Consider the following 21,762-nt stretch of genomic DNA (forward strand, 5'->3'; position numbering starts at 1 on the left):
ATACACATAAATAGAAGGAAAAAATACTATTTGTTTCATTTTAAATAACCACAATTACCTACTAACGAGATGTGTGTGCCTATTGGGTACGTACAACCTCTCAAACTTTGGAATCCGATTGGACACCACGTACAACGTGCCACACTGATTTTTGCATGGTAATTTTTTTTAAGTTTATTTATTTTAAGGGGCGCCTGGGTGGCGCAGTCGGTTAAGCGTCCGACTTCAGCCAGGTCACGACCTTGCGGTCCGGGAGTTCGAGCCCCGCGTCAGGCTCTGGGCTGATGGCTCAGAGCCTGGAGCCTGTTTCCGATTCTGTGTCTCCCTCTCTCTCTGCCCCTCCCCCGTTCATGCGCTGTCTCTCTCTGTCCCAAAAATAAATAAACGTTGAAAAAAATAAATAAAAAATAAAAAATAAAAAAAAAGTTTATTTATTTTAAGAGAGAGAGAGAGAGAGAGAGAGAGAGAGAGAATAGGGGAGGGGCAGAGAGAATCCCAAGCAGACTCTGCACTGACAGTGCAGAGCCCAACTCACTCATGAACCATGAAATCATGACCTGAACTGAAGTTGGATGGTCAACTGGCCCCTGTATTTTTTGTTTTTTAGTTTACTAATTTTGAGAGAGGGCACACGCACAGAGAGAAAGGAAGAGAGAGAATCCCAAGCAGGCTCCATGCTGTCAGCCCAGAGCCTGGTGTGGGGCTTGAACTTGTAAGATAGTGACCTGAGCCGAAATTGAGAGTCGGTCACTTAACCACCTGAGCCCCCCAGGCCCCTACTTGCTTTTGATGACAGCAACCACCAAAAACCCAGCTTCACCTTCCTTTTTTAAAAAAAAAAAATATATTTTTTTAACGTTTTATTTTATTTTTGGGACAGAGAGAGACAGAGCATGAACGGGGGAGGGGCAGAGAGAGAGGGAGACACAGAATCCGAAGCAGGGTCCAGGCTCTGAGCCATCAGCCCAGAGCCTGATGCGGGGCTCAAACTCACGGACCGCGAGATCGTGACCTGAGCCGAAGTCGGACGCTTAACCAACTGAGCCACCCAGGCGCCCCATCACCTTCCTTTTGATACAATGTCCTCAGAAGGAATGTGGCACCATCTAATGTTGAAACTGTAAACTACCTGGAGCTAGAACAGACCTCAAGTATCTATGTGCTGACTTTCGAACTTTTACAAGTCCCACAGTGTCCCTGTGAATTCACCACAGAGCCCCCAGATACCTCAGCACACAGTCTGGGAACCACAATCTTGTGAAATTTTTCCCTTTGGTACCAATACCATTTGACATCATATCTTGTGAGTATTCATCAGTTTATCGGAGGCTATCCCCACTAAAACGTAAGCTCTGCAAGGCAGGGGCTTTGTCTTTATGCGATTTCCTGGGGACCTGGAACAGCACCTGCAGCAGAGTGGGTACTCGATGTGTTAAATGCATGCAAGTATCCGGAAACTTAAGCTGAAGCCTAGCTGTACCATTATCTTCCTGTGTGACAAGTTCCCTCTTCTCTTTGGGTCTTAGTTTCTTCACTTATAAAGCAGGCACTTCAGTATAAATATCTTTACACTTTACAATGAGCAAAGGCAAATTAAGGAATACGGGTTAGAGCTCTGCTTCTGCATGTCAGTGCTAAGGACTCAGGATCTTGTTTTGGGGCTTCCTAGTAAAGGCTTCGTAAGTTCCTAGGAAGGGCCAGACTGGAAGAACATCTCCTGGGGACAGGTGGTTCGTCCCTATGGATTCAGCTTCTGCCCATGAGTGGGCAGTGTACTGGAAAATCGCCCTGCAGGCCTACATCACCATGTCTGCTGCAGGAACCAGCCCAGCGACGACCATAACATCTTCCTTCTTCACTCTACGAGTGCAAAGTTTAAGGCGTGACCTGGGGGATTTCCAGCCACAGAACAGTCTTCTCGGGATCTCTTCTCCCCTGGATCTAGCACGGCGGCTGGCTATCAGCAGCTCCTTACCAAATTTACCATCACCCAGCCCCCTGGCTCCTTCTCAACCACAGCTTCCTGTTTCTTCCTCCTCTTCTGCTTCCCTACTCCTACTCTGCCCTTTTTCCAACCTCAGATCTCCAATCCTTTGTCACCCAATCTAACAGATGACATCTGGGTTTTTCCTTTCTTCCCATGTTCATTCACTAAGTCCTATAAATCCTCTCTCCTAAATATTTTTATACCTGACCCTCTTCCCTATCCCTACTGTCATGCCCGAGATTAGGCCCTTACAATTTCTGGAAAGCACATTCAATGATTTCCCTGCCTCCATCACCACCCCCCCTCCAGTCCATTCTGCCACCATCTAGAAGAAAACATAAATCTGAGGTCATTGCTGTGCCTTAACTCCCATAATAACTTCTTTTTCTTTTTTAAGTTTATTTATTTGGAGAGAGAGAGCGTGCATGCGTGAGCTGGAAAGAAGAGAGAGAGAGGGAGAGAGAGAATCCCAAGCAGTTACTTGGGGTTCAAACCCACGAACTGCGAGATCATGATCTGAGCTAAAATCAAGAGTCTCATGCTCAACCAACTGAGCCACTAAGGCGCCCCTCCCACAATAATTTCTATCAACTATCAAATCAACCCCAAACCTATGAGTATTACACACAAGGACCTTTGTAATTCACCCAGACCCCCTTTCCAGCCCCATCTCCCACCGCCCCCATCCAGTCACACCAAAACGATTTCTCTCTTTATTATTATTTTTATTATTTTTAATGTTTATTTATTTCTGAAGAGAGAGAGAGAGCGCAAGAAGGGGAGGGGGAGAGAGAGACACACACACAGAATCTGAAGCAGGCTCCAGGCTCTGAGCTGTCAGCACAGAGCCTGATGTGGGGCTCGAATTCACCAACCCTGAGATCATGACCTGAGCCGAAGTCGAACACTTGACTGAGCCGTGCAGGTGCCCCACGATTTTTCTTTAGATGCTGTCTCCTCACCCCACCCCTGATCCTAACCAGTCCTCAATCCCACCTTCGTGTGGTAGATATCATCCTTTCAGACTCTGCTCAGTGTTCACCCCCTTCAAAAGGTCTTCTACTGGTCCTCTCCTTGTATTTTCATACAGCTAGTGCTTGCCTCAATCAAGGCATTTATCATAAGAGAACCGCCACTGTGTTCACCTCTTTTTGTCTTACTTCTTTAGCTAGACCACAAGCTCCTTGGGAGCAGGGGCTGATGTTTTTTCCTCTGTGGACCTGGGCTTACCACAATTTATGGAACATATTAGGCAGTGAGCAAACACACAGTGAACCAAGAGCCACAGGGCAGAGATCAAGCTCACTGTCATTTCCGGGTGCTTACTTGATGACCACCTTTCACACCTACAATTGAAACCATTTCCCTGTAAGAGGCTACCTAGTAAGTAGGTCAACCATGGTAACAGCTTGGTCTGGATGTATAGAACTGCTGAAGTGTTTTGCTTTTCTTGCAAATCCTGTGCATTGCACTGTATAGTTTACAGGACCAAAACCCTTCTCCCATGCCTGGCTAAACAGACAACACTGCCCCTGGAGGCTCCTTCCTTAGCTCAAGCAGCAGTAGTGCCTAACACGGATCCACGATTCTGATCTCGTACACTTGTACACTTGGGGCCAAGCGTACTTTGGAATTCAGAATTTGGGGGATCTTAAAAAGCTAATATGTGACCTATGCTGTATATAATACAACACCCCCCAGCAGAGTCTGAGGCAACACTGAGGAATCAAACACTTTGATATTTCCACAGTGCGACGTAGGAGTAGTGAAGTGTGGGGGGATAAATAAAGCCTATAAATAGTCTCATGTCAGTTCAAGCGAGTCTTGCTGCCAAAGTGGGCTTGGGTCAAACTTATGGAATTTTTTTTTTAGTCTTTGGAGCTTTTAGGACTTCAGAACTGCTAATAAGGGATTGAAGACGGTAGTTAAGAGCATGGCCTGCTGTTATCTACACACATCAAAAAGGACTAGAGTGTGTGTCTATGTCCATCTATAACACAAGCTTATAAATATATCGATAAATTTTACAGACACATACGTATACATACGTATCCTGGAAGGGTAGAAACCAAAATGTCAACAGAAATCATTTCTCAACGGTAGGACTTCTTTTGCTTTTTGCTTATAGGCACTTTCAAAAGCAGCTACAATGTGTATTTTATTGTATGCACATTTATCATGGGTTTTGAAATCAAAGACCCAGGTTCCAATTTTGACCCTGCCATTCATTAGCCGTTTGACCTTGGGCAAGTTACCCAATTTCTCTAGCTTTGGCCTCTTCCGCCGATCAGAGACAACAGTGTATTTGCTGTACGTGACTGCTGTCTTCTCTCCCTGTGGCTAACTGGAGGCTCTCCCTCACTTCAAGGCCAAAAGGTGCTCTAAAAGCCAAACCGGACCTGTTGAAGGCCCAGAGCTACAAAACAAAGACAAGAGGCAAGGTCTTGATGCCAACATCTCGTAGCCAGGCCTATCACTGACCTGGGGTTGGGGCTTTTTCTAAAACAGGACATCACACAAGGAAAAAAAAAAATCCAAACCCAAATACAAGTACCCTACTTCTTTGGAGACCTGTACGAGAGCAGCAGCATTCTTTATTTTCTTTTTTCCCCCCAGGAACATTATTTCTTAATTCAGTGGGTCCTTCTGTATCCTCCTGTTGCTGTTTCCCCCTGCAGGTCCCCTAGCTATTTGCAGATGCTCCCATATCCAGACCAGTGCTGTCCAAGAGAACTTTCTGTGATGACTGAAAGGTTCTATAGCTTTGCTGCCACTGGCCACAATGAGACACCTGAAATGTTTCTAGAGTGAACGGGAAACTGGATTTTGTATTTTACTCACCTAAGTTAAATGTTAATAGCCACATGCGGCTACCACAGTGGACAAATGCAGACCTAGGTCACACTCCTTCTCTTCAAGAATCATCAGCCACCAAGGTTCGCTCCAAATGGAGCTGTCCAGCTCTGCCAGTACTTAATCCTGCCACCGCCTGCTGTCTGCATTTCCACAAGGAAGTTCTGTGCACGGCGGGGCCCAGGTAAAGGTGCGGTTTGACCTGGGCCCTCTCCCTGAGCTCCCCCTTTGTCATCTGTACCAGCCCTGTCCCCGCCAGCCTAGTCTGCAACCCTGCCATCCACCCACACCTCTCGTCCCAGGGCCCCAAGAGCTGGTCAGTCACCAATGTCTTTGTTCCCAAGGATGCCTTTCTTCAGGCCATCCTCTCCTCACTTGTCACTGCAAGAGTCTCTCTTATCACCGCAAGAGCCTCCCACTACAGGAGCTTCCCATTTCTCACTACCCAACTTGGTCTCTGGATGTGGCCAGACTGAACTCTGATTTTAGTTAGGTCTCCCTGCTCTTAAGCTTTCAGCACTGCACCGATGCCTGGAGGTTAAGATACAGACTGGTTGAACTGGCAGATGAGGCCCTTTGCAAACTGGCTCTCCTCAGTCACCTAAAAGCAGCCAGATCTAAATAGACAGGTTCGCCCTGCGTGCCACCCTCACCCCTGGCTCCAAGGGAAGCCCCTCCTACTTGCTGGCCACCTCTCCTGCAAAGCCCAGCCTCCACTCCTACGAGCTCCTTCCTCTTCTTCCTCATGCCCCACTACCATCACCACACTATCCGAGGTAGTCATCCCTCCGACTTCTGAAGGCCTTTCTTGTCCATATAACTGGTGTGGCACTTTTAAGAGTAATTAGTGTTTTTGGAAATAAGCGTTAGGCTTTGGAATGAAACAGACCTGGCTCTTTTACTGGCTCTGTCCACGACCTCATATGAAACCTCAAGCAAATTACTGCATCTGTGTCCTCATTTGTAAAATGTGGATAATACCACCAAACTTAGAACCCAAAAGAATAACCAAACGAAATCTACATGGGTCAAGAGCCTAGCACAATGCCTGGTGCACAGCAGATGGGCAGGAACTGTTAGTTCTTTCCCCTCTACACTTTTTTCCCCCAGCTCTGCCGCTCTTAACCCCCCACTGCTCTGATAATGAACACTACCATTTATCAAGTTACCTTCTAATCGCATTAGACGTTAAAACCCAGATCTGCTTGACTCCACAGTCACCCCCTTTGCAAGCACGAGCACAGGATCTTCAAGGAAACTATCAACTCATAGAGGTAAGTAGCAAATGAATAGAAGGGTTGAGTCTGCTTGGATAACAAAGCAAAAGTACCACCATGGTGTCCACAGGGTGTGCGGGTGTGTGGCTGCCATTGCTGGGTGGAGATCATGTCCTGCCCTTGCTGAGTATCTACTAGACAGGTCTAGGAGGAGATGTCCCTTCCTATCTTCTCAGTCAGTCACTGGCCTTTGCATTCCAAATCCAGCACACCAGAAGAACCTGCAAAACCATGCGAGCAAAATCCCTGATGTTTCAAATTGGCAGGAGTGAGTGAGTTGGTTCAACGCTCACCAGTGACACAGAGGGGGCCACACCAAGGACTCTCTTAGTCTGAAACAGGGAGACACATACCAGCAAGAGGTACTTCAATTCACAGGAAGATAAACAGATCCAGATAAACAGATCCAACTACCCAGAATCCAAATCAGGCTGTGTTAATGACAATGATAGTAGTATTATCATGAATAATATTAATAGCAAATTCTTAAGGCTTACTACATGCCAGGCATGGTTTTAAACACTTTACATATGTTTAATCTTCAAAACTGTTCCATCGGATGAAGTAAGTGCTATTATTATCTGCACTTTGCAGACCAGAAGTTAACTAATTTGCCCCAGAACACACAGATAGTAAATGGCACAGCCAGGATTCAAACCCAAGGAATCTGGGTCAAGAGTTTGTGTTCTTTTTTCTTTCTTTTTAAATTTTTTTTTTACATGTATTTATTTTTGAGAGACAGAGAGAGACAGAACACAAGTGGAGGAAGGACGGAGAGAGAATGAGACACAGAATCCGAAGCAGGCTCCAGGCTTCAAGCTGTCAGCACAGAGCCTGACATGGGGCTCGAACTCACAAACCATGAGATCATGACCTGAGCTGAAGTCAGACGCTCATCTGACTGAGCCACCCAGGCGCCCCAAGAGTTTGGGTTCTCAACCAGTAAACAATAGCAAGATATCAACTATCAGAAAAACATGAGGTTCAGAAAGTATTTCTGGAAGAAGAAATAATTTCAGTACAAAGACAGCATTATGGCATCCTCAGAAAATAGCAGTAATAAGTAGTATAAACAAGTACAAAGAAAAAGTTTTGTTTGAGAAGGATTAGGGGACACGGAAGTAGAGTACAGGGATTAGGGCTCAAGCATTAGATTCAAACAGACAATTTGAGTTCTGTTCTCAACTCTGTCACTGACCAGTGAGTGATCACAGGCATGTTACCTACCCTATCTGAGCCTCTATCTCTCCATCTGAGAAATGGACATCCTCTTACAGAACTTTTGTGGCATAGTGTGAGCCCCACAGACCCACAGTAAGTGCTTAATAAATGGTAACTGCTAATAATAATAATAATAATTTGATAGCAATACATTTTTTTTAATTTTTTTTAATGTTTATTTATTTTTGAGACAATGCGAGAGACAGAGTGCAAGCAGCGGAGGGACAGACAAAGGGAGACACAGAATCTGAAGCAGGCTCCAGGCTCCAAGCTGTCAGCCCAGAGCCCGACACGGGGCTCAAACTCATGAACCGTGAGATCGTCACCTGAGCCGAAGTCGGATGCTTAACCGACTGAGCCACTCAGGCGCCTCGATAGCAATACATTTTTATAAACAAATTTTTATTTTAAAAATTTGTTCAGGGTTCATGAGTTTGAGCCCCATGTCAGGCTCTGGGCTGACAGCTTGGAGCCTGGAACCTGCTTCAGATTCTGTGTCTCCCTCTCTCTCTCTCTCTCAAAAATAAACCTTAAAAAAAATGTTCAAAAAAAAAGATTTTTTAGGAATAAATACATACTAGTAATAAATGGCCAAAGTGTAAGATTTTGAACCCCATGTAGAGTTTGGATTTTACTCTATGATGAGGGGAAACAGGGGTGCCCGGCTGGCTCAGTTGGTAGAGCCTGTGACTCTTGATCCCGGGGCAGTGAGTTCAAGCCCCACAGTGGACGTGCAGTCTATTTTTTAAAAAAGGGAGAGCGGGGAGCTATGTATAGTCCACAGTGCGGGGAAACTCTGAAGAGAAGTCCAGAACACAGGGCACCCGGCATTACAAACAACGGTCAGCCTGGCCAGCACCCCAGATAGTTGTTACTTTCTTAAAAGTCAAATAACCATGCTTCTTAGTTTTCTCTCTGTTTCTTTAGACATCTCTAAAAACACATCCTGTGCCCTACAGATCCATAAGCCCTGGACTCAAACTCTACCTGCACCCCGTGCAAATCCAACTTAGGTTGGCAAGGACTAAATATGACCGGTTTAGCTTTCAAGGAGGAAGACTCCAGTGCGCCCAGTTCACAGCAACAGACTGTAGTCCTGACAAGTTATTGGACAGATTACTTGACTCTTTCCCTCCAGGCTCTCCCTCCACTGGACCTTCTGGTCTGTGGTCTGGTGATAAAGCTGAAAAGAGAAGTGGGTAAGAGCAAACCAGGAAGAGAGGGGAGAGAAGTTCAGAGCACACTCAAAGAGGAAGGGGGCAGGAGCTTTTCAAGTGACTAAGCACTTGAGGCGATGAACTGCGCGGGTCTCTATAGCTCAAAGACTACAGACATTTTTTGAGCACCTGGTGATGTGCAAGGCACTCAGGCTGGCATGTGGGGAGGAGAGGGGATGCAAAATGCTAACAACAGCAAGTTCAAGCTTGTAAAAATGCAGCTGAATGAGCAGTCAACAAAGATGAAAACACACAGGGTTTTATCCAGAAATTACAAGCTGTCAAGTTCGAAGGAAGAGGAAATGAAGGGGAGTTGGGGCAGATAAGACTAGATAAGATAAGAGGGGGCTGAAGCCAGGCTGTGCAGGACTTGAACTGTCATGCAAAAGAATCTGAACTTTATTCTGTGGGCAATAGAGAGTGGCACAACATTCAAGTTCACATACAAAATAGGGCATGATAAAAGTTAGAGGCTAGGGAGATCCCGAGGGAGAAGCAGCCTTAAGGTTAGGAAGACTTGGAAGGAGACCACTGGGTTCATTCAAATAAGACGATACTTACGTGAACTATGGGGATTAAAAAATAACGTGGTTATTAGAAGAGGAGAGGGAAGAGTCCAGGATGACAGAGATTTTAAGAGACTGCATTCACGGAAAAGAAATTGGAGGGAGAGAGAGCAGTAAGAAGATAATGACTAGTTATCTGGAAGAATCTGGCCTAGGATAGGCCCTGAAGAGGGCAGCCAGTCTCTAAGCTCTGGAAAGTGGGCATTTGCAATTCCTGAGTGTGTTTCCCAAACAAAAGCATCTCTAAATAACTTAGAGGTGACCTTCTTGGAGGCAAACATTCATTCTCATTGCATAGATGGAAGAGAGGAAAGTCAAGAGACATGTCTAATATTGTACCAAGGTGCAAGAAGGAACATAAAAAAATAAATAAATAAGTAAAAATTAGACACACACTTTTTTCAAATCCTCACCATTCATTTTTGCTAGTTTCAATTTGCATATGCATGAGGGGTGGTAAAGCCTACAAATTTGTTACAGTATATTTTAAGCAGCAAAGAAAACATGCAAGTCAGCTGGCTTCTATGTTCCAACCCTGTCTTCCCTCTAATAAATATTGATGCCTCTCTTCCTGAACCTTCAGTCCCTGAGGATTTTTCTGTGCAAAGCTCCACTTCTAAATGAATGCTTGTGGGTCACCTGGCTTGCTCAAGACTCCCCCTGTAGAATTCCAACACAAACTGTTTTCTGAGGGAAGGAAAAGTCGTCTGGGGATTCTCCTGTTCTAGAAACAAACAGGAGGCTAAATGGGACAAACAGGGAAAATGGAGAAGGGAACAACAAAAGGAGGAAGAAAAAAGGAGCACAGTTCTCTTTTGTTTAAACAAAGTGATCCAAACTCATTTGCTTAGGGGCCTTCAGAGCTTAGGGGCCCACAAAGGCAGAGAGAATGGGCAACGTTCCTACCTGCAGGATAAATATCTAGGAGAATTCCTCTTCGCTGCTAAAAGGATAGGTTGGTCACACAGATTTTACTTCTTGAAAGAGAGAATGAGAGAGAGAGAGAGAGAGAGAGAGAGAGAGAGAGAGAGATGGACCAACCCAGGGGCTATTTTTCCCACATTCTCTCTGGCTTCTACCCTGGTAATCTAGGTTACCCTTTATGCTGCCTTGAGATATAAATAGCATCCATTTCCTTTCTCAGGCCAGACAGATTCTAATGCTGTTTTCTGGGTCCAGGGGCAAAAATACTCATGGCGCATCTCATTCTAAATCTGAGTTATTACAAAGCTGCCTCACTTTGAATCAGCCATGGAATAAGAAAACCACTTCAAAAGACCAACATTTGAGTGTTATTACCACTTTGTTAAATTAGCCCAGAAGAGCACCCAATGGGACTTCTGAGTAGTTCTTTCCCTTTCTAGCACATGTCTCAGAATCTTCCAGAACACAGCTCCAGGTCTTTGCCCAATCTCTACCAAACTTGGCCTGACACCCCCAAATTCAGCAGAGACAAATCAAAGAATGGACATTTGGGAGAGAAGCATCAAAGTGAGCTCTTTCCTTTCTCTACCAAAACAAAGGCGAGATGTGAAGACCAGATTCCCCTGGCCGCCAAATTACCTACGCCTTTGAGGTACTCTTATAAGCCCTTTGGCTCACCCTATAAGGACCACTGCCCTGCTGGGCTAACCCTACACTCTCTTACCTCAATGTATGGACTGTCAGCTCCTTGAGGGAGCCTTGTTTCTCCTAAAGTACATCACAAATAGCATTTTTAAGCAGCCTTTCGCCTCAGGTTGGTTCCTCAGGCTATCCGGAAGTGGGTATTTTGATCATACGCGTATAGAAAGAACCAAATCCACTACCTGTTTCCCTGGGCGCCTGGACTATCCAGAACGTCAGAGGAGGCCCCAAAAGTTTCTCCTACTTGTTGTAGAAGACGTGACTCTCCTCTGAGGCCAGAACAACTTTGGAAGCAGAGATGAGAGGCAGAACTGGGGGCTGGGTACCATCTCTTCCCAGTTTTAACATGATTCATTTGGCAATTTTAATTAACTTAAATTGAATTTAAATGAACTTAATTTATAAATGAGTAATCTATAAATTAAACTTAAATTAAAACTTAGCACTTTAGTGTAACCCCACTTACCGTAGGTTATTATGATGGGGCCAAATCATTTTAGACTAAAAATAAAACCAAAACCTTGACGACAATTCCTCACCAGCATGTGACTAGGTTTTGTTTTTTGAAAGCAAAAGAAAGATTGTGAGATCCCTGCGCGTTTATCACCCAGGGGCAGATAACTGGCTTCAGAGTTGTCCCAACTTCTCACAGAAGACCTTTCTCTCCACGTAGGGAATGAAGCACTCCAGCAACCTGGCCCTGGCATGCTGGCTGAGAAAACACAACCCGCCTCTTTCTGCTGCCACTGGGCCTGTTCTTAATGGTAAGCTCTCACCTGTCCCAGCACCACAGCCCAGGATGTCATGGGAACTGAAGCAACAGCTGTCTCAAGATCAAGTCCTTCAAGTGAGCTGAGATAAGCCCCAGAAAGATGCAAACTATCAGCACCATCAGGCGCTTCAAACGCCTCTTGTGGCAGCTGCAATGAAGGAAAAGCATAAGCACTGAGGAAGTCTTTCGCTCACCCAATTTCCTCTCGTTTTACAAACTTTGTGCAACGTGCTATCGGCACCCCACCCCCGACGCCCCAGCTCCTCATAGTTTCCAAGCCTTATAAGAGCAAGCGGAGTGCTGGCCCACACTTACACAGCCACTTGACAGACTCTTCATCTCTCGCAGATGGTTGAGAAAGGAGGCACGAATGGGTACCAGTGGTCATGCCAAAGCTCTCACGTAACTGGAGCCGCATGGGCGCACCCAGGGGAAAAACATACCAGGGAGCCCGTGCAGAAAATCAAGGGGCTGTTCAGAAAATACAGGTCTGCAGGTCCTCCCAAAGCACCAGACTGACGCAAACTTCAGCCCTGGGCCTCTTGCTTTCCAAAAGACAACCTCCTGTTCAACAATTGGCTTTTTGTGCTGCACAACACTACCCACTAAGGGCTGGGTGGAAAAAATCTAGTCCCTTTCACCTGTAACCTCATCCTGGCCTCCAGTCCCACGGTGAACAGGGCTCTCTTGGACCCCGGATCTGTGCACAGCCCCATCACACGGGCCAAAGACTGACAAGAGAGTCAGGCAGCCCAATACACACACCATTCCTCGCCCAAAGGAAGGCTCGGTCATGGCGAGCGCACCCCCAACACAGGCCAACCTCGGAAGGTCAGGATGGAGAAACTGAGGCTCAGAGAGAGGCAGCGACTGGCTCCAGGGCACACAGCGAGTCGGGAACGGCGCTCTACTACAACCTCAGCCTCCAGATTCCGGGGTACCACACAGCCGTCCGCCTGCCCTCACCACGCCGGCTAAGAATAACATCCCCTCGGAACTTCAGCCCCAGCGTTCCCGCCCCCGAAGGGCCAGGACCTTGGTCATTGCCCCGCGCGTCCACCGGCCAAACCGCACACCCTGCCCACCCGCGGGCCGGGCCCGCCGCCGCCCCCGACCCAGAGGCCCAACCCAGGTTCCCCCAGTCCGCCAAAGACCTGCAGAGTCGCACTCCCGAGAGCCGGAGGCGGCGGACATTTCCCAGCCAGTTTCTTCAAGCTCTTCATCACGCCGCTCGCGCCGCCCCGCCCGCGCTGCCCGCTCCGCCCCCAGAAGGGCCCGCCCCCGCGTGCCACCTCCACCAATCGAAGGCCGATACTCTCCATAGCCCCACCCCCCCAGCAGTAATGAGACCGCCCCCGCAGCCGCACTTCCTCCAATCTCCACCGCCCCTTTCGAGACGGATACCTGCCTCCGCCAATTCCGGCGCATGGCGGCCGGGGGCCCGGGGCAGAGTTCCAACCAAGCGGCGTGGGCGGATCGGGCTCCAGCCGGGTGCACCTGTATACAGACAGCCACAGGAATTCAGGATCCGGGGTCGCCGAGTCGAAACCTGTGGCAGGGAAAAGGAGGGAATGCTGAGCCACGGGCTTGAAGAGCCAGTTCCACCTCTGCACGACTGTAGGCCGGTGAGCAAATCGCTCAGCCTTTCCGGAGAGTCTCCAAGCCTGTTTCCCGGAGCACTGGGTGCATCTGGGATTCAAATGCAATAATAAATGTGGAAAAAGAAAAAAGTGCCCTTCCAAGCTAGACCCGCGCTACTCCCCGTGGTAACTATGTGCTAAGGTGTGTGCTTCATATGTGTATTACTTCTTAATCCTCACAACTAAGTGTAGGAAGTGAGGAACTATTATCCCATGGCAGCTGTGCTCAGAGACCGTAAGTCTTAGGTCGCAGAGTGAGAGGCACAGTGGGAACTCAAATAGCTGTCAGTACTAGGGAGTGGGTTGGGTGCTTTAATTGCCCATAATCTCCGTCAGCAACTTGTAAGCTACTCCTAGTAAAAACACACTCTAGGTAAAAGTAGTGTGTTTGCTATGAGATATGCCTTCAAGACAGGTCCTCTCAAGACAAGACCTCTGGTTCCCCTTTAACAGATTGCCACCTCTTCCTGGAAATTCTTGAGTGCTTCTGCCTCTCACTCAAACCCACTTCTGTCTGGGCCCGAATGCTTTTGGTCTCCTATGCTATCTTGACTGCTCTTCTTGTAAAACTGCATGAACCTGACCGAACCTAATTGGATTTGCAGGGACATCATAAATGAAGAAACTTGGGTTCCAGGCCCCAGTATGACACCGGCAGAAATAGCTTTTAAGTTCTTTTCAGTATTTGCTTAGTGTTAATCCATATTGGGCCTCATCTAATCCTCATAAATCTCTTGGAGTAGTAGGTAAGGCAGGTTCATATCATTGTACAAATGACAAAGCCAAGACCTAAAGAAATAAAATACACTGTTCACATTCACAACTAGGAAGTGGAAGAACTGGGATCTGAACTGAAATCTCTGGACCCCGGGGGCATGGGTTAGAGCCTGGGGTTCCAAACCCCGTCCCATCAATTCAATTGAGGAATGACCTTGGGTAAGTTACTTACCTTCTCTATGTCAGTTTATTCATCTATAAACAGCATATCTACTCTTTAGTATTGCTCAAGGGACAGAACAGGAGAATATAGTTGGTGTGCATGGTCCAGATGTCTAGAAAAATGTCTGGCACATAGTAGGTGCTCAGTTAGGGTTCACTAATTCTTTTCTCTAATTGTGGTCTCTTGACCAAGGCACTTCTACTCCCTGGCCTTTTATGCTGCATGTTATCCACCAGGGACCGGGTGGAGAAAACCTAGTTCCTCTCACCTTTCACCTCAACCCTCATCCTGGACTCCAGTCCCTTTATCTGTAAAAGGCAAGGGTTGGGCTGGTAGGCACCCAAGGCTTCACCAGTGAGAGTCCCCTTCTTACCCAGGCCCCTCCCTGAGGGAGTCCACGTCATGATGACTACTCAGGGAACTTGATTCAGTGCAGTGTCCCTGCTGGCTATCCCAGGTGGCAGAGCAGGTAAAGGGACTGATAGACAGATACGTAAGCCTAAAAGAGCAAAGTCATCCTTGACTCCTCTCTCTCTCCAGACTCACAGCCAGGCACCAAGCTCTGTTCTTCATTTCAACACATATCCATGAAGTGCCTCCTGAGTGCCAGGCACTGTTCGAACCACTGGGGTAAAGTTATGAACACAACCCAAACTCACTGCCCATGTGGTACCTGCATTCTCTTCAGTTCGCTCTCCAGTGCACCCTCTCCTCTCCATCTCTAGCCCAAGCCTCAGTTTTTATGCCGGAACCCCTGCAATGTACTCCCGGTGAGCTCCCTGCTCTAGTCTCTCCCCTTTGGAACCAGTTGCCAGAGGAACTTTTCCTTCATGCAAATCCTACCTTGTCATTCCTAGGTTTCAAACTCTTACAGCTCCCCACAAGCTGTAGGGCAAAGTCCAAGGTCTTTGTTGGTTGTTTAAAACCCTTCTTGAGCTGTCTCTGCTGGCCTCGGCTGGCTCAACTCTCTCCACACCCTCCTATCTCCAAGTTCAATCCCATTCAACAACCTGCTCTTCCTTCTGACAGCCGTCTCCCCCTTGTTGCCTGCCTGGGAAAAACCTTGTTAATCTTTCAGGTCTTGGCTTACATATCACCTCCTCCATGAAGCCTTTCTTCATTGAGCCGTTTCTATGGGATAGGAAACACTTTTGTAAAAGATTCTGCATCAAAACACAAGAGCAAGGGGCGCCTGGGTGGTTCAGTCAGTTGAGCATCCAACTCTTGATTTCGGTTCAGGCTGAGATCTCACGGTTCATGGGTTCAAGCCCCATATCAGGCTTCATGCTGGTAGTGTGGAGCCTGCTTGGGATTCTCTTTCTCCCTCTCTGTCTCTCTCTCTCTCCCCCTCCCTTCTCTAAAAATAAATAAATAAACTTAAAAAATGTTTTCATAGCATTAAACACACACACACACACGAGCTCAGCTCTTCTGGAGGACACTATGTAGTCCTGTCTAATCCTGGCTCCATAGTTTACCAGCTGTGTGCTGGGCACTTTCACATGTATTCTCCCATTGAATTCTCACCACTCCATGAGGAAGATATTCTTTACAAGTCTACAAAACCAAGGTTCAGAGAGGTGAGGTGGTTTGTCCCAAGATACATCGTCAGCAAAGATAGGTTTCAAATGCAAGGGGCTGTGCAGCTTAAAAGTCCATGTTCTTTGCTGTTATTACTATTATTACCCCTCTTACATCTACTAATAATAATCATAAATTGAGTTATCCTTATTAGTTGAACCTTTGGAGACAAATTTCCCCCTGTTTGTAGAATAAACTTCAAACCCCTTAACCAGGCATTCAAGGGTCTGTAATCTTGTTTCTACTTCCTTATCCCACATACCCCAGCTTACATCCAAAGCCAGTCCCCTTTCTGGCATACCAGGCAAAATTAAGTTGGAGCCCCCCCAGACATTTAGACCACGATAGAAGGGAAGCCCCCACCCCCCGCCGTCATTCCTACAGAGACAAGATGTTAGCTAGAAAGGAAACAAATAATGGTGTTAGGTATACACCTAAGCCCAGTACCTGGTGACTGAGATTTACGTGTTCTGTGGCTAATTCTCTGCTCTGTACAAACTCTCCTTTACCTGCCTGGCTGAAATCCTGATCTATACAAGTTCTGCCCCAGAGGCCACTAACCTCTCATTGCTAAGCCAAAACTAGACCATTTCCTCAGCTGCCGTGGGAGACAGAGCAAGGTTCAAGAGCAGATGAGCCCATATGCCCAGCTATGGTTGCCAGAGAGACGGAAGATAGGCCTCTAGGAGTTGCTGACCCTGCTAACTTGTAAAAGATTCTGCATCAGAATCACAGCCCAACCAGCCTAGAGCCGGGAGGACAAAGGGGGCTCCGCTCAGGTTTAGAAATGGGAAGCCAGAAATGCAAACCCATGGTTGGCTCATGGCCTGAGGGCACTGTGGCCTCAGGCCAGCAGCATTGAGAGGGCATAGAAACTGTGGAGCGTGAGTCCAAAGGATGGAAAGTCAACTGGCGGTGGGTAGGTCAGTGCCCAGCCATACCCCCCGCCCCACCCCAGAGAGCCTGGAGTCTTACCTACCTGGACAGGCGCTGGCAACTTCTTGGAGGAACATCCTGGTGTGTGAACCAAAAGGTAGCTGGAATACGAGGCTGAGCTCCGCGGTGTCCAGCTGGACAGTCACATCTGAGCCTGCACAGAGGAGGTGGGAATTGAGCCCTTGGCCTCCAGAACTACCAAGGCTGGCATCCCCAGAATGGAGAATCAGCAGCCCAAGATCCTAAAGCCCTGTTAGCCCTTAAGCAGTTCACTAAAGGCTGCTGCTGGGTGGTAAAGAAACCTCTACACCCTCAGCTCCAAATTAACATCCTCCCCACTCCGCAGGGGACACGGATCAGGGCTCAAACAGTCAGTAAGCCTCCCCACAAGAGTGCTAGATGGCGCTGGGCGGGGACAAGTTCTCTGACCTGTTGTCTACCCATCCCGGAGCAGAAGGGAATATGCACATAGAAGCAGACGAGAGGGGCTGTCTGGGTCTAGCTGACTACGTCAGGCATGTGCTGGGTACTGGGAATACCATGGTAAGGGGAATGGACATGGCCTGTCTACAAGGAGCTAGACTGTGGAGGGTGTCCTGCTCATCGCAGAACCCCCCAGCACCCTGTAGGCTCATGGTGAGCACCCACAAATGCGCTCAACTAATGAATGAGCAGGAGCAATCTAGCAGAGTGATCAAGACTGTGGGCTATACAGTCTGGACTCTGAGTGTGAATCCCAGTTCCACCACTTACTAAGTTAGTTCATTTCTCTAGGCTTCAGTTACCTTGTCCACAAAATGGGGATGGGAAAACAGTGACGGCTTCATGGAGTTGTGGTGGGGAAGCATCGTATGGTGTACGTAAAGCTCTTAACATAGTGCCTGACACAAGATACTCATTGACTGAATATTCATTTCTGTTGTAACCCTACGGCTCTACTACAGTCTAGCAGAGAAGGCAAGCATTAAATAGGTCACTACAAATAATTAAATCACTGAAGGTAGCAAGGGCACCTGGGTGGCTCTGTCGGTTGTGCATCCAGCTCTTGGTTTCCGCTCGGGTCATGACCTCCCAGTTTGTGAGTTCAAGCCCTGTGTCGGGCTCTGCACTTAAGTGTGGAGCCTGCTTGGGATTCTCTCTCTCCCTCGCTCTCTGCCCCTCCCCCACTCACTCTGTCTCTGTCTCTGTCTCTCTCAAAATAAATAATCTTAAAAAAGAAACTTTAGGGGTGCCCGCGTGGCTCAATCGGTTAAGCGTCCGACTTTGGCTCAGGTCCCAATCTCACGGCTCATGAGTTAGAGCCCCGTGTCGGGTTCTCCGCTGACAGCTCAGAGCCTGCTTTGGATTCTCTGTCTCCCTCTTTCTCTCTGTCCCTCCCCCTCTTGTGAGCACACACTCTCTCTCTCAAAAATAGATTAAAAAATCTTCTTTTAGGGGCGCCTGGGTGGCTGAGTCGGTTGAGCGTCCAACTTCGGCTCAGGTCATGATCTCATGGTCCGTGAGTTCGAGCCCTGCGTCAGGCTCTGTGCTGACAGCTCAGAGCCTGGAGCCTGCTTCAGATTCTGTGTCTCCCTCTCTCTCTGACCCTCCTCCGTTCATGCTCTGTCTCTCTCTGTCTCAAAAATAAATAAACATTAAAAAAAATTTTTTTAAAAAGCTTCTTTTAATTTAAAAAGACTTAAAAAAAATCACTGTGGGTGACAGAGAGCCGTCAAGGATGAGAAAAAGGAATGTGTATCTTCGAGGCACAACTTCGGGAGGCTCAACTAAAGCTTCCTGGAAGAAGTAAAGTGTGAACTGAAGCCCCGAAGGATGGGTTGGCTAAGTGAAAAGAGGTGTGGGGACTCTCAGAAAGAGGGAGCAACTTGTGCAGGGGCTCCGCGGCGGGATCATGTCATGCTGGAAGGTGATGGAAGCAATCCAGAAGATTCCAAGCACAGCAAGCGAGGGGGGGGGGGGGGATGGGCGGGCCTGATCCTACAGCGTTTTGCTTGCCATGGTAAGGACATCAGAGAGTGTTCCTCACACCATTCTCTCAGTGGATCCTGCCTTAACTGCCCTCGGCCCTAACTGCCACTCACGCTGAAAAGACCACTCACCAAGAATGTAGAGTTCACCATCCAGGGACACTGTGGGGAGGGAAATGAAAATGGCTTTAGCAACTGAGCACTCCAGCCCCTACCAGGGCAGAAATGACCCGGGGGCCCAGAGGAGAGGGACTCACACCACCCAGCCCCTGTGGCACCTTCTTCCAGCGTGAAATCCCGTGAGACCGGCACTATCTGGTCCAAAGAGACATCGTCCCCGGTAATGGCCATCCTCCGGTGCGTGTACAGGAAGAGACTAAGGGCAGGAAGCAGAGGTGAAGACAGGGCCCACCGGCCACCCCTCAGGCTCATCGTGGAGGCCTTGGCCAAGTGCTCACACTCCCTCCTTGGTCCCTAGGATCGTGCTGGTGGTGCCTTGCTCTGCACAATCCTTGTGCCTTCTCTGTCCATGGTGCCCATCAGAGACTGCCGTTCTACAGATAGGTCATCAAAGCTGAACTTGGCTCATTTTGGGGTGCCTCTGCTTTGTCAGTGAAACACATACGTGATCTATCTGTAGCGTGTGACAGCAACACCATAACCTCAGCCACCCCTTCCCTCTTTGACCACAGTTTTGCTATCTGTAAAGTCAGGGTGGTAGGTTAGAAAATGTCGAGTGCCCCTCCCCCACCCCCTCAGCTCTGAGATCCTGAGGTTCACTTTTTGGCTCTGAGACCTTCGACAAGCATTTGTCAGTCTCTCTCCTTCTGTGTAATATGTGGGCATCGCTGGCAACATGTATTGGGTACAGGGGAGTAAAACAACTCGCTCACGATCACGTGGGTCAGAGGCAATGATGCCTGGATTTGAACCCAGGCAGACAGGCCATGCAACTCAAGATCTGGACCAGAACATTCAGCTGTCTCTGCTTGACAAGTTTCTCCAACAGATTTTGAGGATTAAGTGAGCCCAATACACAGGAAGGGCTTAGAATACAGTGTTCAAAACATATGAGTGATCATTATTCTAATTAATCTAGAAGACTTAGGCTCTGCCCCAGAGGGATGGCTGAAGCCCAGCTGGAGGATACAGTGAAGAATAACCCCATGGCCCAACAGGCAAGGACCAAACCCCTCACTCACGCATGTTCCTGGCCACCATGTTTCAGGCGGTGGCGCACGAGTCCCAGGAGACGGCTCTGCCTGCTGTCTCCCTCACACAGCACACCTTGAACTGCCTGCTGCTCGGGGTCAAGGAAAAACCAAAACGAAACCGGAGGCCAGGCCTCTGCCAACCCAGCCCAGCCCACCTTCCCTGCCCTTCCTTTGCTCACCCAGATGCACTGTGTGACCTTAGGCAAGTCACTTCACCTCTCTGACCCTTCCTTATCTGTGAAATGGGGATAATAACCCCCAACGTCACAGTGGGTTGGGAGGATGACAGAGTATTTAAAGCACCAGGAGGAGTCCAATACTGAGCAAGCACGTAGTAAATACTAGCTTCCTTCTTTCCCGAAGGCACAGAGCAAGGGAGGAAAGCAGACAGGCACATAGTCACGGTCCGGTCCACCTCCCAGAGTGAGGGCAGGCGCCGGGGCTAGGAGCTCAGTGCTGGCAAGGATATGATGATGCAATATTCCCCCTCAGCCAGGGTCTCCTGGATAGCCACAGACTGGTCCATGCTGGTCCCTGCTGAGCAGACACGCCCTGGGGAGAGGGCAGATGGGAGCCCCCTTAGGTCAACAAGTTACCCAGGAGGTGATGGAGCTGCCTCAGAGGGCTGAGGGGCAGGGAGGAGAGCCCTTGTACAGAGAGAAGTTAGAGGAGGCCTGACCCTCCCCTTCCTCCTCCTTAGATGGGCCCTTTAGTTTCTAGGGAGAGGGGCCATCCCTTTGCCCTGGTGGGATGTACAGTTTGTTGCACCACCCTTTGGAAGGGCGTCCGGTTGCTTCTGAGCGGGGTCTGGTCTATTTGTTGGAAGGCGGGTGCCTTGTCCCACTACTGGAGAGGGAGGCATGGTCCCACGGCTCCCGGGATAGGGCTCTGCCTCCCTTTTGGGGGAGCAGTATTAGCCCTGCTGGCACCTCTTTGGAGGGTGTCAGTGGTGTGTCTGCGTGGATTTGGGGGGAAATGTCCTGTTCTTCGTGGGAAGGGAAGGGAAGGGAAGGGAAGGGAAGGGAAGGGAAGGGAAGGGAAGGGAGGGCCTCATCCTGGACAAGGACCCCAGTCCCGTTCCTCTTTCCCTAGAGACAGGAAAACACATTGCATTGCTCTTTGGCCCTCATCCCCGCCCAGCAGGCCTGATTGCATCAGCCACAAGCCAGGGGGTGTCCGGTTTTGACAGCTGCAGGACCAGGGTCTCAGCCCTCAGTCTGCCCACTCCCGCCTGCCTAGCCCGGCCCTGGCTTCCCTGCTCCGCACCTGCTCCCAGCCCCCTGCCACTGCCGCCTACCTCCTGAGCTGTCACCGCTGAGGACGTAGGACACCACGGCCCTGGCCGGAGAGTGACTACGTTTCCCAGGAGCCTGTGCGCCACACGCTGGTCAGCCAGCCTGCAAGTCCCAGCATGCCCGCACCAATCACGGGGGCGCTGGGGGGCTCGCCGCCTCCATTAACTCCTTAGGTCCTGGGGGACTCTGAGCTCCCCCTTCCTGATGACTGCTCTAACCGTCACCCCAGCCCTCCAAGTCATGGGGCCAGAGTTCCCCACCTAGCATCCTGAAGGAAGATGGCCATGTCTGCCTTACGGGGAAAAAAACAATGCATTTTCATTTTCTCCTCTATTCCAGCCTCAACTCCTTTCATCCAGGCTGGCCCACTCTGGCCTCTACTGGAACTCTTTCTCCCCAGATAACTACACTGACAACTTTGGGGTCCTCCCATTCAGTGGGGGGTCAGGAGGGAAGTTCTGTTTTTCCAGATGAACGCTAGCCTCTCCTTGGGATTAGTGCTGAAGCCCTGCCCCCTTGGAGGGTACCAAGTTCAGGCTGAGGCCCTGGGAAGGAGAAGTGAGGATCCTGGAGCCCATGCCATGGACCTGATAAATCCCTCTCACTAAAGATACAGCTGTAGGAGTCAGAGCTGGGGGTGGGACTGGGGGCTTGCCGGGCCTACAGAGTC

General features: G+C 48.9%; 1 protein-coding gene across 1 annotated transcript in view; it reads right to left on the reverse strand.

Moving 5' to 3' along the window:
* INPP5B (inositol polyphosphate-5-phosphatase B) overlaps window positions 1-21,209 on the reverse strand; it is a 48,187-nt gene extending 26,978 nt beyond the window's left edge. The window contains 8 exon segments of the mRNA XM_043574530.1: window positions 12,674-12,749; window positions 12,752-13,068; window positions 16,660-16,770; window positions 18,716-18,745; window positions 18,862-18,959; window positions 19,786-19,880; window positions 20,267-20,349; window positions 21,095-21,209. Of these exon segments, the coding sequence (XP_043430465.1) occupies window positions 12,674-12,749; window positions 12,752-13,068; window positions 16,660-16,770; window positions 18,716-18,745; window positions 18,862-18,959; window positions 19,786-19,880; window positions 20,267-20,323 (784 nt within the window). The 5' untranslated portion in view covers window positions 20,324-20,349; window positions 21,095-21,209.
* Between the last annotated feature and the right edge of the window lie 553 nt (window positions 21,210-21,762).

This window comes from Prionailurus bengalensis, chromosome C1, assembly GCF_016509475.1.
Source record: "Prionailurus bengalensis isolate Pbe53 chromosome C1, Fcat_Pben_1.1_paternal_pri, whole genome shotgun sequence".
Classification (NCBI taxonomy): domain Eukaryota; kingdom Metazoa; phylum Chordata; class Mammalia; order Carnivora; family Felidae; genus Prionailurus; species Prionailurus bengalensis.